The sequence below is a fragment of the Podarcis muralis genome, chromosome 13 (genome assembly GCF_964188315.1).
Source record: "Podarcis muralis chromosome 13, rPodMur119.hap1.1, whole genome shotgun sequence".
Lineage (NCBI taxonomy): Eukaryota > Metazoa > Chordata > Lepidosauria > Squamata > Lacertidae > Podarcis > Podarcis muralis.
In genome coordinates, this window is record NC_135667.1 from 23,068,829 (window position 1) to 23,085,659 (window position 16,831).

At 39.1% G+C, this 16,831-nt stretch overlaps 1 protein-coding gene across 1 annotated transcript; it reads left to right on the forward strand.

The window, feature by feature from the left end:
- Positions 1-2,798: 2,798 nt before the first annotated feature.
- On the forward strand, positions 2,799-8,328 carry LOC114583121 (vomeronasal type-2 receptor 26-like). The gene is made up of 5 exons (XM_077918193.1): positions 2,799-2,960; positions 4,136-4,990; positions 5,244-5,471; positions 6,428-6,554; positions 7,418-8,328. Exons 1-5 carry the CDS (start codon positions 2,799-2,801, stop codon positions 8,326-8,328), a joined length of 2,283 nt encoding a protein of 760 aa, XP_077774319.1.
- Positions 8,329-16,831: the final 8,503 nt, after the last annotated feature.

Here is a 16,831-nt window from a genome sequence, read left to right on the forward strand (position 1 = left end):
TGGCTTGAATGTGTCTCTCAAGCCTGATAATGCCTCTTGTTTACCTTGATGGAGGATCAAGAGGGGTGTGTGAATGTATATAAAAAGCAGCCTATTGTACAAAAATAATATTTACATTAATTGCTGTGCTCTCTTTTGCCTCTGGCTCCCAAAAGATTGCCCAGATGGGAGTGTGGCCATCTGGCTGAAGAAGGCCCCACACCCCTGCAGTAAATGCAGACATGTCTAAAACAGAACACAACTCATATCACTTCTCCACAGAGTTTGGATAAGGACTGTAAACACAAAGTCAGAGAAGGTCCAAACAATTTCAAAAGTGCAATTGTAACAGAAGGACAAATAAAGAACAAGTGCATAGGGTTGGATAAATTCATTAAAGTGTGAGGAGAGCATCTGGAACTGAAAGCTACATTTGACCTGAGACTTAGGTTCCCCATACTAATATTTTGTAATGCATATAAATAATACTGCATAAATATTTTAATAATAACAAAAAATAATAGCAATAACAATAAAAGGGACATTCAGTAATTAGGTGCAGTCTCTTAAAAGAGATGTAACCATCCTTCAAGTTATGTGAAATGTGAATGAACTGTGGGTGAACTAAATTCAAGTTCTGGACACAGGGAGCCTGGTCCTGTCAACTGAGTCCCACCAACTATTGACCATCATGCAAACAGGGCGGAGGGGGGATGTAGACTATTGAGAGAGGGAGTTGTAGCATTTTGTTCATGCATGATGTAACTTCAGAAGCCAGCAGGACACTGGGAAAACAATCTTCTTCCCTATCATTATCAAAATTATTGGTTTGCATTGTCTTATGCAAAAGATATCCAGAGATCAACAATGAACATCTGAAAAGAGATATTAGAGCCTTGTGTTGTTCAGAACTGGATCTAGGCATTGACAGAGCTCTATCATATTGTTGTTTCAGCGTGTTTCCACCAGCTGACTCCACCATTATTTTTTAAACAAAAATATCTATACTGTGGGTATCTCTGTTCTTCATTCCTTCTCCTGATGCTCTTATTAGACAAATGTTTTGTTCACTCTTCATCAGGTATCTCCATCATCAATTATTTTTTACAACAATTTTGATTTACAGAATTTGAGAATTCTGAAGGTAACTCTTGCATAGTACCACAAAGCTATTGATGCCTGCGGCTGAATAGATAAAAACAAAGATTTTGAAAAGAGAAAAAGAGTAGTAAAAGCTCATACTTCTCATTCATGCTTAGAGTATAAATCAGTGAATGTTCTGATCAGGGAAACTGACAAAAAAAAAGGAGCCATTGTGTCAATGACCAAGATACTAATGCAGAGATTTCCTAACAACAACAAAATCATCCACCATTCAAGTGACTATGTAGCAAAACAGATAAAAGCCATATATAACGCTGTAGGTGGAAGCATGAAAATCTATATTTGGAGGGCATCCTTTGTCAATGGGATTATACAGGTGGTGGTGTTGCTGCTCATACTGGTGTGTCATACTGTAGGCAATACACATTCTATTAACTGCAGTACACTTGACGATCCCCTCCCTATACCTCATAAATTTCACCAGCCAGGAGACCTTGTCATCGGTGAGATTGTTTCTCAAGTCTACTTTCACTATAATAACCTGTCTTTCGAGGAACAGCCTATACATGTATTGATTGATGAACCTATGTAAGGAAACATTTCTTTCTTCTTCTGTAATAAGTTCATGTGACATTCACCATTATGCAGCTTTGTGATTAAGTAACTATTTTTACTTTGTGGGGAAAAGTGGTATCCCCACAGTATTTGGACTACTGTTTATTTTTGCTTTCTGCATTATGTCCCTGCGTTATGTTCCTGTTAATTAATCACTAAAAGCCTTTCCACCAGACACTTCACAGAAATAAATAGATTGTGTACATTTCTGTAAGATTTCTGCAGAATAACAACATAGTAGAGTGTGCTCTTGTTATATTATGTTACTCCTGCTCTTTCCACATTTTGTTTCTTCTCATCCTTTGCCACTATATATACCCTCTTCCCTGCACTTCCAATCTTCTGACTCTTTCAATATTGGATTTCATATTATATTTTAGAAATGCCGCCATGTTTCATTCCTCCAATTGTTTCCAGCCTATTCCCATTTTACAAAAAGACTTTGTTTCTACAACTTAAAACGCTCTGGAGGGGAAACATGCAATCAAAAGCGACTTCCTAATGGATTTGCAAACATGACCCCATTTGTTATTCATACTTTTAAATATAAAAGTGCATTATTAAAGTGCTACTTTTTAGTTTATCTTGATGATATTGTTTCTGTGCCAAGGAAATTACTCCAATAGCCGCAGGGAGCAGTTTCCAAAGCACTTTTACTCTTCCAAAATATTGCAAAAATTTAGTTCTTGCTATTTCAGATACAGTGTCTTACTTTCTTAATTTCACCAAGTTACATTTCTTCAAACTATAATACCTTATGGTTTTAAGCTGATACTTGAAAGCATGTAGATGAGTACAATGCATTTGTTATTGTCATAGTTGTTTCATGGTTGTTTTTCTTTTTACTCTAACTCTTATTTTATATTTGGTGTTAGTCGCCCTGAGCCCAGCCTGGGGAGGGCAGGGTATAAATATATTATTATTATTATTATTATTATTATTATTATTATTATTATTATTATTATTACAGATCTGTGCCTAAGAACTTTCAGCACATCCTGGCCTTAGCATTTGCTGTCAAAGAGATCAATGAGAATCCCAACATTTTATCAAACATTTCCCTGGGATTTCACATCCTCAATAGCTACTACTCTACAAAGATGACCTACAAGGCCACTCTGAGCCTGCTTTCGTCACAACATAGGTTTGCCCCCAACTTCAATTGTCACAAGAAGAGCAATCTGATAGCTCTTATTGGAGGATGCATCTCTGAAATTTCTACCAATGTGGCCATAATTTCAGCCATTCACAAGACTCCACAGGTCAGCTGTGTGCATGGGGCATAAAGCTTTCATATTTGTTACACATCATCTTGATTTCAGCCAAATATTCCCTGTGATATTTTGCTTAGCAAGTTAATTGAATGCATTCTAGAAGGTAGTACAATCAGGTGAATTCAATGCTTTTTGGATAACAGTTAACTGAATAACTTCATAAGAGTCCTCCCAGATCAGACCAAAAATTAATATTGGCTCCCATTGCTCTGTCCCAGCTCCTGCCAACCTAGCAGTTTGAAAGCGCGCCAGTGCAAGTAAATAGGTACTGCTGCAGCGAGAAGGTAAATGGTGTTTCCGTGCACTCTGGCACTCATCACAGTCCTCCGTGCGCCAGTAGCAGTTTAGTCATGCTGGCCACATGACCCGGAAAACTGTTTGTGGACAAACGGCAGCTCCCTCAGCCTGAAAGCGAGATGAGCGCTGCACCCCATAGTCGCCTTTGACTGGACTTAACCGCCCAGGGGTCCTTTACCTTTACCTTTTATAGTACCTGCTTTGGCAGCAGTAAATGTGAAAGGGATCTCCAGGTTAAAATTTATTTCAAGCTAAATTTGAGTCGGCAGTGTCAATATAGCTGCAGAAAGTCTCCAGCAGCACTAAAGTACAGTAAACAGAAACATAGTTTCTAATTCATAGAAAGTACCTTGAATTTGTGCCTGTCTCAAGGGGTCTCTGTGGGATTTCAAGGATCTGCCCTGACAAATGCAGGGTGGAGAAAACAGGTGCTGTTTCAGCTGTGATTTTACCCCACTACACACAGTATCTCAGAAATCTTTTCTCTAGGGGTGTGCGGCTTACTGTTTCCAGGTCTTGGTTCTGAACTATAAAATGGATGTAAACAAACTGGAAGCAGTGCAGGAAAGGTTGGCATTGCTCTCAGAAATAAGTACTTCAATAATAATAAAAATTCTATATGAAGTCTGCAGAAAATTAGACTAATGGAGAACATTATAGCATTCTTCAAATATTCATAGTACCACAAAGGACTGAAATAGAATATTGGGATAAATTTATTAATAGTAAAATTAGCTAATTGATGGAATCAATTAGCAGAAGGAGGCCTTCAGACAGTGGCTATAGTTCTTGCATCACACAGGGTGGCATTAAAGAACCCCACACATTATGACTGTATGATTTTTTAAAAAAAAAATTTATTTCAGCTCACTTATGGATCATTTTTGACAACACAGGATGACAAAAGACTATTCCCTTTTCTGTACCAGATGGTACCAAATGAAGCTCACCAGCACAAAGGAGTTGTGAAGTTACTTCAGCATTTCAGATGGACATGGATTGGGCTCGTGGCTGTGGATGATGACAAAGGGGACAAGTTTTTACAGAAAATAGTGCCAATGCTTTCTCAGAATGGTATCTGTTATGCCTTCATTGTAAGACTACCAAAATACTCTTATGTAGATGAGTATATTGCTATGCTTATAAAGCAATGGGAAAGCTATGTAACTGTCATCAAAAGAAATGTCAATGTATTGCTCATATATGGAGAATATCCATCCTTTCGAGTTTTGAGAATATTGCTGTTTCTAGCACCCTTCTTGCCAATGCCTCCTATTAATAAAGTGTGGATTATTACATCCCAGTGGGATTTTGCATCACTATCTGTTCAAAAGATATGGGATATACAAACTTTTCATGGTTCCATTTCCTTCACAATTCACTCAAATCAGCCCAAAGGATTCCAAAAGTTTATTCAGATGGTTAGACCTTCCTGGTTTAAAGGAGATGGTTTTATTCAGGACTTCTGGGAACAGGCATTCAGCTGTTCATTAAACATGTCTAAATGGGAAGAGAAGGAGAAAATCTGCACTGGAGAGGAGAATCTACAGAACCTTTCTGGAATTCTGTTTGAAATGAAGATGACTGGCCACAGCTACAATGTCTACAATGCTGTCTATGCTGTGGCACATACTTTTCATGCTATATATAAATCCCATTCCAAACACAGAAGATTGGAAGAAAGAGACAGGCTTTTTTTCCAGAATGTGCAACCATGGCAGGTAATTGCAAATAAACACTTATATAAAAAAGTCCAGCTTTTCCAGCAAAATGAAAGAGGATTTTAAATCTACATAAAACAACTCCACCCAAACTGTTCAACATTATCTTTTCTTTTTTGTAAATTCGAATAGAAACATTAAGTTGCCACATGTATTAACCCCAAAATGAATAGGGCTTCCTTTGTGAAGCTCCTTGAAATGATTTCAATGGTGTGTGTTTTTGTAGCTTTGTTTATAATCCCTTTTTATCTAGGTCCATCAACTTCTAAGGAGGGTCTCATTTAACAACAGTGCTGGAGACATTGTGCACTTTGATGACAATGGAGAACTAGTTTCAGGTTTTGATATTACAAACTGGCTAATGTTCCCTAATGGCTCAGTGGTTAGAGTAAAAATTGGAAGACTGGAACCTCAGGCTCCCCAGGGCACAAAGTTAACTATTCATGATGAACAAATTGTGTGGCATCATAGCTTTAATCAGGTGAGACTGCATATGCTCAAACATTTTAAAAGTTCAGTTTCAACCTATTCAACTTTCTAGATGTAGTTCCTTCCCTTCTTTGTAAAAATCCATATTATTATATTATATTATATTATTATACTATATTATAATATAATTAATAATATAATATAATATAATATAATATAATATAATATAATATAATATAATATAATATAATAATATGTCATAATAAATTTGCCTAAAGGGGGGGATATATGGAAATCTTTCTTTCTTTTTTGAAAGAGTGAGGTCAGTTTCTGTCAAACAAATATGCAAAAACAACAGTGTGTTAGTACAAACTGTGACTATACATCTAACTCATTTTACCTTGAGCCTGATGGTTAGGGCTCAGGCAGGATAAGAAAGGATTTTTAAAAAATGTACTGAACTGGTGAGGGAAATGTTGAGGGACTGCAACTGAGCTGAGAAAGGGATTAGAGGACAACATTAAAGACACATCATAGGCTGAAATATGGGACAAAAGATCTATGAGATCAACCTAAGGGTGCTGAGAATTGTAAATATGTGAGGGTCAAATCAAACTCCCCAGGATTCTATAGGAGAAATTGTGTGATTAAATGTATTTTAAATGTATGTTAAATGATGACTACATGCAGCGGTAGAATCTCAGGTCTGAGATAAGCCCTTTCATCCCAACCCATTAATCATGGCCACATTGATCCTCCATCACCCTCTACATCTACATCCTGGGAGCTGACTACAGGCATACATCAGGATTCTGAATCATGTGGGGATCCAATACAGGTAGAGAAGGCTCCCCAATGCAGACATTCAGCCCTCAGCATGTGGAGAGTAGTAAGAAGTGAACGCTACAGAATGATTGAGTAGGAGTCTCCTGCCAAGCTATTCTAATCACATGGAGGTGAATTACTGAAGAGGCTAATGTTTTATTGCCAATTTATTATTCTTTGCAGGTGCTGCCCTTGTCTGTGTGCAACGAAAATTGCAATCCTGGCTACAGCAGGAAAAAGAAAGAAGGAGAGAAATTTTGCTGCTATGATTGTGCTCTGTGTCCAGAAGGGATGATCTCTCATGAGAAGGGTAGGAGACATAATGTAAAGATATGAAGAAATGTTCATAATTCTTTGAGAATGATTATTCCTTGAATACATATGAAGCGGTTTCACAACGGCATTTCAAAACAGAATCCACCTAAAAAAAGTAAAGTGTGTGTAACAGCATCAGATAGTCAATAGGACAAATCTGCCCAAAATCATAATCATGATGAGGATGCTGGTAAATGTGAATAGTATTCCTATATCAGTGTAATATAGGTTATTATTATAACCACATTACAGATGAGGACTAAGACAGAATATCTGCTCACCTGGGGCCCTGGGTGGGCAGCCTTTGCTGCATTACACGACCATAGTGGGTCCAGGGGCCCCGCCATCTTTGGCACAGCCTTAGCCAAACCTACTCTTTCCTGTCATCAATAAAAGTTGTGACCTAATTCAACCCAATACCAGCCTCAGTGTCCATTCTTGCAGCCCTTCCTGCACCTGCCGTGGCTAGCATTCACCTGTGACAGTAAAGACAAGAGCACAGCACAAACCACAAAAACTTTTGGAAGCACAAAAGCTAATAATAATGAATTATTGCTTGTTCTATGTGATTATGCCAGTCGTCTCTCTTAGAGTTGGTCAAATAACTGCAAATAAAAGGAAAGGAAGCAAAAGGAACGACTTTCACGTTATAGGATGACATCACTTCAGATTGGAGCCTATGAAGCCAGGAAGCTCACTGGCAGTGGTTCTCCAGGATGTCAAGCAAGAGTCTTTTCCAGGGTCCCTTTGCATACAAAGTAGATACTCTACCATTGAGTTACAGCTCTCTCTCCCCACCCACCATTTTACAAGTTTGAACAAACAAAATCTAAGCAGCTTTTCCCTTTCCCCCCTCAGACATGGATGCCTGTGTCAAATGTCCAAAAGAACAGTATCCCAACAAGGACCAAAGTCAATGCATTCCAAAGGATGTGAACTACCTCTCTTACAAAGAAGATTTGGGGATCATCTTAACTATATTGGCGATTTCTTTCTGTTTGATCACAAGCTTAGTACTTGGAATTTTTATGAAGTACAAGGACACTCCCATAGTCAAAGCCAACAACCGAATGCTCACCTACATCCTCCTCATCTCCCTTCTCCTTTGCTTCCTCTGTGCTTTGCTCTTCATTGGACAGCCTGGAAAGGTGACTTGTCTTCTCCGACAAACAGCTTTTGGCATTGTCTTCTCTGTGGCCCTTTCCTCTGTGTTGGCAAAGACTATCACTGTGGTTCTGGCATTCATGGCAACCAAACCAGGATCTAGAATGAGGAAATGGGTGGGGAAAGGACTATCAAATTCTATTGTCCTTACCTGCTCCCTCATTCAATCAGGAATTTGTACTCTTTGGTTAAGTACATCTCCCCCATTTCCTGATAAAGACATGCATTCAATGAAGGGTGAAATCTTACTAGAATGTAATGAGGGTTCTGTTTCCATGCTTTACTGTGTTCTGGGCTATATGGGTTTCCTAGCCATTGTCAGCTTCATTGTAGCTTTTCTTGCCAGGAAGTTGCCAGACAGTTTCAATGAAGCCAGATTTATCACTTTTAGCATGCTGGTGTTTTGCAGTGTGTGGTTATCCTTTGTTCCAACCTACCTGAGCACCAAAGGAAAATACATGGTGGCCGTGGAGATCTTCTCCATCTTGTCTTCCGGTGCTGGATTACTGGGTTGCATCTTTTCCCCAAAATGCTACATTATTCTGCTGAGGCCTCAGCTGAACAACAAGGAGCAACTAATAATAAGAAAAGGTGATAGAATATAAGTCTGTGTCTTTATTCTTCATAAATATATATATATGGGAATGCCGATGCTAGGGATCTCAGGGATCTTAACCAAGCATCCCTTCTCAAATTCATATGAATAGAGTTGTGCTGACATTTGGTTCCTCTATTGTACCTTCTACCATGGTTTTGCTCTAACACAGTATACAGTGCTCCACTGACTCCTTCCTACCCCCATACCTAAGGAGAAATTGAGTCACAATGTGTGGCATTTACCAACTATGGATGAAAAAAATGCTTTGCCTGTTCTCATTTTCCTGTAGCTATTTGCAAAGTGATGCTTATGTAAGCATTCTGGCAGTGGTTTATATTTTTACCAGATATCATGTTCTTAAGAAGCTTCTGTCCATTTCCACATGCATACAGTGAAATTGGAAAAGTACTGCAATATAATTTAAGGTAATGAGGATTCCAGTGCTACATCTTTTCTTTTGTTGTCTTTTGTCTTGTCTTGGGCTATATGAATTCCCTGGCTTCATCACAGTTTCCCTTCCTAGGAAATTCAATGCAATCAGATTGATCATTTTTCAGCTTATTGATCTTTGGTTGTGCTTGAATTTATATTCTTCCAATACTAGGTACACTCATTCTGTTTTGCATATTACACAAATTCTAACAACAATGAATAGGCATGTCATTAATTGCAAACCTAGCTCCTTGGTCACTTATTGAAAAAAAATAGAAAACAAAGAGTATTATATTGATTTGAGTTCTTTGGAAGCTGGAAGTTGTATATAAATATAAAGTAACTACTATTATAAATTAATTCTTATTATAGTGAGGGAAGTTTCCCATTATTAAATATTGATGATGAATCTGGAAACAACTTGCCTTCTACTCTGGGTCAAACTGCTAAAATATTAATTAATTGTGCTGTGTTTCAACTTTCCGCCTTCTCTCTTGAAATTAACATAAATGAATCTGCTGCTTTATGAGAATCTAGCAGCCTTACTAGACCATAAGCTTAACATGAGTCAACATTATAAAATTCAAAAGCAGAAATATAGTGTCCAGTGTAATAACATCACTCTATCACTTGGTCAGGCCCCATCTGCAGTACTAAGTGCAGTACCAGAGAGCCAGTGTGGTGTAGTGGTTAAGAGCGGTAGTCTCGTAATCTGGGGAACCGGGTTCGTGTCTCCACTCCTCCACATGCAGCTGCTGGGTGACCTTGGGCCAGTCACACTTCTTTGAAGTCTCTCAGCCCCACTCACCTCACAGAGTGTTTGTTGTGGGGGAGGAAGGGAAAGGAGAATGTTAGCCGCTTTGAGACTCCTGAAGGGGAGTGAAAGGCAGGATATCAAATCCAAACTCTTCTTCTTCTTCTTCTTCTGGGCACCACATTTTAAGAAGGATATTGTCAAGTTGAAAGGTGTGCAGAGGACAGGAACCAAGATGATAAAGTGTCGAGCTCATGAATTGAAAGGGAAAGGAATATTGACATATATATACATAAATAAATTAGGATTGAGATAATAAGGAAATACAGAGATATAATGAGAATGAAATGAAGTGTGAGGTCAGTGGAAGTCTTTGTTTTATCAACTTTGGTTATGTAACGGTGAATACGGTGTTGGGAATATGTCTGTCTTTCTTCTTTTTTCTTTGTTTCATTTCTTTTTTCTCCCCCCCCCCCCCTTTCATTCTTTGTTTCGTGTTTTAATCTGTAAGATTTGGAATTGTTTCTCTTTTGTTTTGGCGTATTGTTATATTTTGTTGTTAATATTAATAAATATTACTTTTATTTTTTTTAAAAAAAGATATAAAGTGTCTGAAAACCAAACCTTATGAGGAACAATGGGAGTTGGGTATGCTTAGCCTAGAGAACAGAAGACTGAGAGGGGGATATGATAGCCACCTTTAAATATCTGAAAGGCTGTCTCGTGGACGATGGAGCAAACTTGTTTCCTGCTGCTCCAGAGGGCAGGACCTGAACCATTGGGTTCGAATTACAAGAAAGGAGAATTCAACCCAACATTAGAAAGAACCTTCTGACAGTAAGAGCTGTCTGATACTTTGTTCCACTATTGTGGAAAGTGGTGGTCGTTCCTTCATTGGAGCTTCTTAAACAGAAATTGGATAGCCATCTGTGAGGGTTAATTTAACTGTGATTCCTGCCTTGAAGGGGCTTGGACCCTTGGAGTCTCTTCTACAATTCTATGATTCAACAATAATTTGGTTCTACCTGACTTTCCTCATTCAGAGAAACCCAATTACCCATGACTGCAAGCTTTTAATCATACCTGTCAGGGGCACAGGGAGAGAGCCACAGGGGAAAGAGGAGATGGAGAGCGAAGAGGAAGGATCTGAGGGAAGCATAGGAGGGTATGAGAGTGACCAGGGAGATTCCATGAGCCTATCCAGCAAATCAGAAGATTCCCAGAAGGAAGCGCCCAGGGTCAGGGCAAGGGGGGCCAGCGGAGAGGCTCAAAGCGGCAGCTGGAGATCAGGGCCAACTTCCCCACCAGAGCGTAGCGGGGGGGAAGAAGCCCACAGATCAGGACCAGCGGGGAGGGAGAGTGAGTCAGGACTGACCACGCCTCCGTCGGGGAGTGGAGGAGCGGAGGGGAGGTCAGTTCCAGCCAGCCCCCCCGAAGGGGGAAGCAGTGACAGGAGCAGTGTAGCCGTTAGGAGGAAAGTGGGAGGCTGAGCGCGCGCGCCAAGTTCAAATGTGCAGGCGCGCGGGACAGCAGAAAATCCGGATTGGGAACCAGGTCCCAAAGCTCGCCGGAAGCAGGGGGAGGAGTCAGAGGAATCCGCGTCCGAAGAGTCGAGGAAGGGTGAGACCTCGGCGGGCAGGAGGACCCAGAGGAGAAAGGAACAGAGGAGGAGGTGGAGCAAGGCGAGGGTCTTGAACTGGTGTACGGGGGGAGGAGATTCAGATGGAGCTTCGACGGTCTAGAGTTACAGACGTAGGGCTGCGCGCCGCGGCTGTACAACCAACAATGAACTTCAATAAAGACTTTTGTATATAAAGAGACACTGGCGTTGGTCCTTTGTGAGCTGGGACCTGAGGCTGCCCTGACAATACCAATATCGTACCAATATAATTTTATATTAGTCCCACTTCCTTCATCCAGGAAACATAACGATTGGTGCTAAAATTCACCAAGAGATTCCTGCATTACAGGCGGTTGGACTAGATGACCCTTGTGATCCCTTCCAACTCTACAGTTCTACAATTTCATTATTTTGTGCACCACTAACTGTTTATCATAAGTCAAAGGAGAAAATAATAGTTGTAATATTCAGGGCAGTGGGACTCCTAGCAGTTTCAGAATGCACAAGGCAACTTGAAATGACAGCAGCACACAAGGGAAATGATAATAATCCCTATCATTGTCAGAATTACTGGTATCTATCCTCTGACACAGCAGACATCCAGAGCCCGACCTGCATATGAAAAGAGGCATAAGAAACCATCAATAAAGTTGGATATTAGACATAGGCAGGACTCTGTCATTCTTTTGGGTGTTCATTTCCTCTTTACATGCTAGGATATTTTTTCAGCAGCTGATTAAGCCCTAGTTTTTTAAAAAATAACAATAATAATAATAAATAAATTCCATGAGTATCCTTGTCCAATTAACTTTCCACTTCAAAGTTTCTTACTGTGAAAAATCAAAATACAAAAACATATACATATGTAGGCATCCACACAGATGTTGTTGCATCTTATTTATTTAATATCTTATGCTGCTTTGGATAAGTGGATTGGAAAACCTTAAGAGTATACTTTTCCCCCCCTTTGCAGACCAAAGCAAACTTATTGGTATACGTACCTGAACAGATGAGGGTGTAGAAATAAACATACTTCTCAGTGAGTCTCGGAGGATAAACTGAGTAGATAAAGAGAATATTGTACCTTGATCAGGGACACTGATGGACAAGGCACCGTTATTAGTTCTGAGTACAGGGTGCTGCTTCACAGATTCTCAAAGAAGTCCTTCTGCTTAATCAGCATAGAGACAGAATCATCCATCATTCAAGGGAAGCTGTAGCAAAACAGATAACAGCTACATATAATGTTGTAAATGGAAACATGAGAACCTATGTTTGGAAGGAATGTTATGCTCACAAGCTCATGATGGTGATGCTTTTGCTACTTGTACTGCTGTGCCCTACTGTATGCCAAGCACATTCTATTAATTGCAGCATCTATGATGATCCCTTCCCTATACCTCATGCATTTTACCAGCCAGGTGAACTTGTTATCGGTGAAATTGTTTCCCAGGTCTTCTTCCTCTACAATAACCTCTCTTTCACAGAACCGCCAACACAGATCTTGATTGATGAACCAGTGTAAGGCAGCATTTATTTTCTCTTGCTTCTGTAATATATTAAAAGAATAATAGTAGAGAACACATAATTGTGCAATCCTGCATTTTTGTCATGCTTTCTATATTAAATTGTTGGGCAGAAACCACTAGTATGTTTTCCTTCACCATCACCATTGAAATGAATGACTACTGTGTATTTCTTTCTTTCTTTTAATATATCTTTATTGATTTTGAGAATATAGCTATAAAAAGTCAATAAGATGTATAAATCAATCAAAAGACTATTAAAAACCCCATAACCGTAACTGTGACTGTGTGAAGTACAGAGGTTGCTTACATCATATTCATCTTCAGTATTAAGGGATTGATGAGTAAGAGCTTACATCAAAGTGAAATCAGATCAGAAGCCAGCAACAGTAACAGCAAAATCAGTTGAATGCCTACAATCCATTTCTATAGTGTTTGTGCAGGATAACAACACTGTATATTATATTTATTATTTAGTTATTGCCCCATTTCCCTTTTTTCCATATTTTGTTTCCTCATTCTTAATCTCAAATGATGCACTCTCTTATGCCCTTCCAATCATCTGTTTTTAAAATCATTTATTTCAGATTATTATATTTTAGAAATAACAGCATGTTTCACTCTTCCTGTTGTTTTAACACTTTCATTTGAAAAGTAAAGCAGGCTGGACAGGGAACCACAACCTGACTCTAAAAAGGGTATGCATGTAATACCTGTATTTGTAAACATAGTTAATATTTATCATACTTTTCAATTCAAAAACACACAGGCACAACATTATAGGGGGTCTACATTTTTTAAAAAAAATTATTTGTGAATTGGCTGCCAAGTACCACGCACTAGTTAGTCTGAGATATATAGTATATATAGTGAATTGCTTTCAAATATACGTTAGTTTTTTGAAGCCTGTAAAGCTCCCTTTTGTACTTTTCACTTGTAATATCTTTTCTGTTTTCATCTGGTTATGACAGATGTTCTTCTATTGTATTTATGCATCACAGATAATAAAAATGCACTGTTGTCAGTTGCTTCAACAAGGTCCATATTATTGTATATTTCTTGCTTCGCTGTATTGCATAAGATAACAAGAATATCACTGGAAATAAGAGCTTCACTCTCCTCTAGGTCCTGTCCTCTAAACTAGAACTAAAATCAGCTCTAAAACATTCTTTAAAGAAACTGTTAAAAACATTCTAAAAACAATTAAAATCATTCTCAGCCAGTGACCTCAGTATCTCCAGGATCAGGTTTTTTTTAAGTCATGAAATGCTTGGGTAAACAGGAATGTTTTTCAATTGTTGATGGAAGTCAGTGATGGGGGAGAGAGAGATAGACCTCACTAGGAAGGCATTCCACAGATGGGCAACCACCATGGAAAAGCCCTGGTCAAGATCACTTCCAAATGCGTTGCACTCAGTTTCATCACCACCAAAGCCACCATAGACTCTGAGATGGTTGAAGGAACTCTTTTTAGGTATTTGGGTTTCAAGCTATTTAGGGTTTCATATGATAATATGAACACATTGAATTTGGTCTAGTAGCTCACTGACAACCCATGTCCATTGGAAGGCTAGCAGTCACAAGTTGTTTGCAGGCTTTTTCAATGGTGTTTCAAATATACACAATCTCACTTTAATACACAGTGCCTTTGAATGTAACCCCCATGTAAATTGGGAATTGCCTGTACTGCTTGCTGGCAGTCACCTTGCAGGAAGGAACAGAACCAATCAGGTATCTTAGTTTTTACTTCAATATTTCACCTTCTTGAGTATTAAGTTACAGCTCATTCTTGAAAGTGTGTTGATGAAGACTATAAATCTGGTTTCATTATTGATGTTTTGTTAAATAGCTGCAACTCTTTTTTACAGTTCAGTGCCCAAGAACTACCAGCACATCCTGGCCTTAGCATTTGCTGTCAAAGAGATCAATGAGAATCCCAACATCTTGTCAAATGCCTCGCTGGGGTTTCACATCCTCAATAGTTACTATACAGCAAAGATGACTTATAAGGCTGCCCTCAGCCTGCATTCCACACAACAGAGGTTTGTCCCCAACTTCAAGTGTCACAATCAGAACAAGCTGATCACCATCATTGGCGGATGCATCTCTGAAATCTCTGCCAATGTGGCCATCATCTCAGCAATTCACAAGACTCCACAGGTAAATAAGGTGGTACAGAAAATTCACAACTGTGGCACACCATCATGATTTCAGCAAATCCTTTGATAAATGATATTAAGTGTTATAACAGTTAAATGACAAAACAATCCAGAGGACTCACAGCACACTGAAAGACAAGAATAAAAGGTCCCCCCCCTTTTTTAAAGACACATAGTACAAATTATCATTACAGAGGCAAATGTGGAAGAATAAAATCTGAACACTAACTATTGTAGCACAACTGTGTTATACAAAGTTAATTCCTGTATCATTTAAACTGTAGAATTGTCAGCAGCAAAGGGGGGGGGGAGAGAAAAAGAAGGGAAAACTATATTTCCATTTAAAATTAGGACAATCATCTTAACTGTAAGTGAAATTGAGCAATTGAACCAGTGCAATTTTTCTCTAACAAAACTTTTACAATGAATTTACCCCAATATAATGCACCTGTGTTTTATTTTCACCAATACATATGAATTCATTGATGCATTGAGCCCTTGTGTTTCAGTGTCCGGCGTTGTGATGTATCACAGGGAACTGTTATGTTCATAATGCTATTTAGCATCTCTGTGAAACTTTTGGTAAAGCGTAGGATGTTTGGGGAAAGCTGTCAAAGAATCCTAGAATCTTATAGTTGGAATGGACCCCAAGGATCATCTAATTCAACCCCCTGCAACACAGGGATCTCAGCTAAAGCATCCATGACAGGTGGCCATCCAATCTCTGTTTTAAAAACCTCCAAGGAAGAAGGGTCCACAACCTTATGTGGGAGTCTGTTCCGCTGCTGAACAGCTCTTACTGTCAGAAAGTTTTTTCCTAATGTTTGGTCGGAATCTCCCTTCTTGCAACTTGAAGCCATTGGTTCGAGCTTTACCCTCCAGAGCTTCCCCCTCCATGCTCCCCCCTCCATGTGACAGCCCTTCAGATATTTGAAGATGGCTATCATATCTCCTCTAAGTCTCCTCTTTTCCAGACTAAACATACCCAGCTCCTTCAAGCACTCCTCATAAGGCTTAGTTTCCAGACCCTTGATCATCTTGGTTTGCCTTCCTCTGCACATGTTCAAGCTTGTCAACATTCTTCTTAAATTTTGTTGCCCAGAATTGGACACAGTATTCCAAGTGTGGTCTGACTAAGGCAGAATGGACTGGTACTATTACCGGTACTTCCCTTGATCTGGACACTATTCTTCTGTTGATGCAGCCTAGAATTGCATTAGCTTTATTTGCTCCTGCATCACACTGTTGACTCATTTTAAGTTGTGCTCCACCAAGACCCCTAGATTCTTTTCACATGTACTGCTAATAAGCTAAGTGTCCCCCATCTGGTTCTTCCTGCCTAAGTGCAGAACCTTACATTTGTCCCTATTGAAATTCATTTTGTTAGCTTGCATCCTGTTTTCCAATCTGTTAAGGTCATTTTGAATTCTGATTCTGTCCTCTGTGGCATTAGCTACCCCCCCCCCAGTTTGATTCAATGATTAATTGGCTCATAATTCTAAGATACAATATTCTCTTTTATTTAAAATGAGAAATGTTTACTTTTTTATTTCAGCTCACTTATGGATCATTTTCAGCATTACAGAATGACAAAATGCTATTCCCATTTTTGTACCAGATGGTCCCAAATGAGGATCATCAGCACATAGGAGTTATCCGGCTATTTCAGCATTTCAAATGGACTTGGGTTGGACTGTTAGCTGTAGATGATGACAAAGGGGATAGGTTTTTACAAACAATGGTCCCAATTCTTTCCCAAAATGGCAACTGTTATGCCTTCATAATAAGAGTACCAAAATGGAATTATGTGGATGAGATGATAGACTTGCTTATACAGCAGCAGAAAAACTATGAAATTCTCATGGAGAGAAAATGCAATGTAATGTATGTCTATGGAGAACCTCCATCCTTTCAGATTTTGTGAATGTTGTTGTTTCTAGCACCCTTCTTGGCATTGCCACCTCTAGGAAAAGTTTGGGTTGTAACTTCCCACTGGGATTTTGCATCACACTCTATAC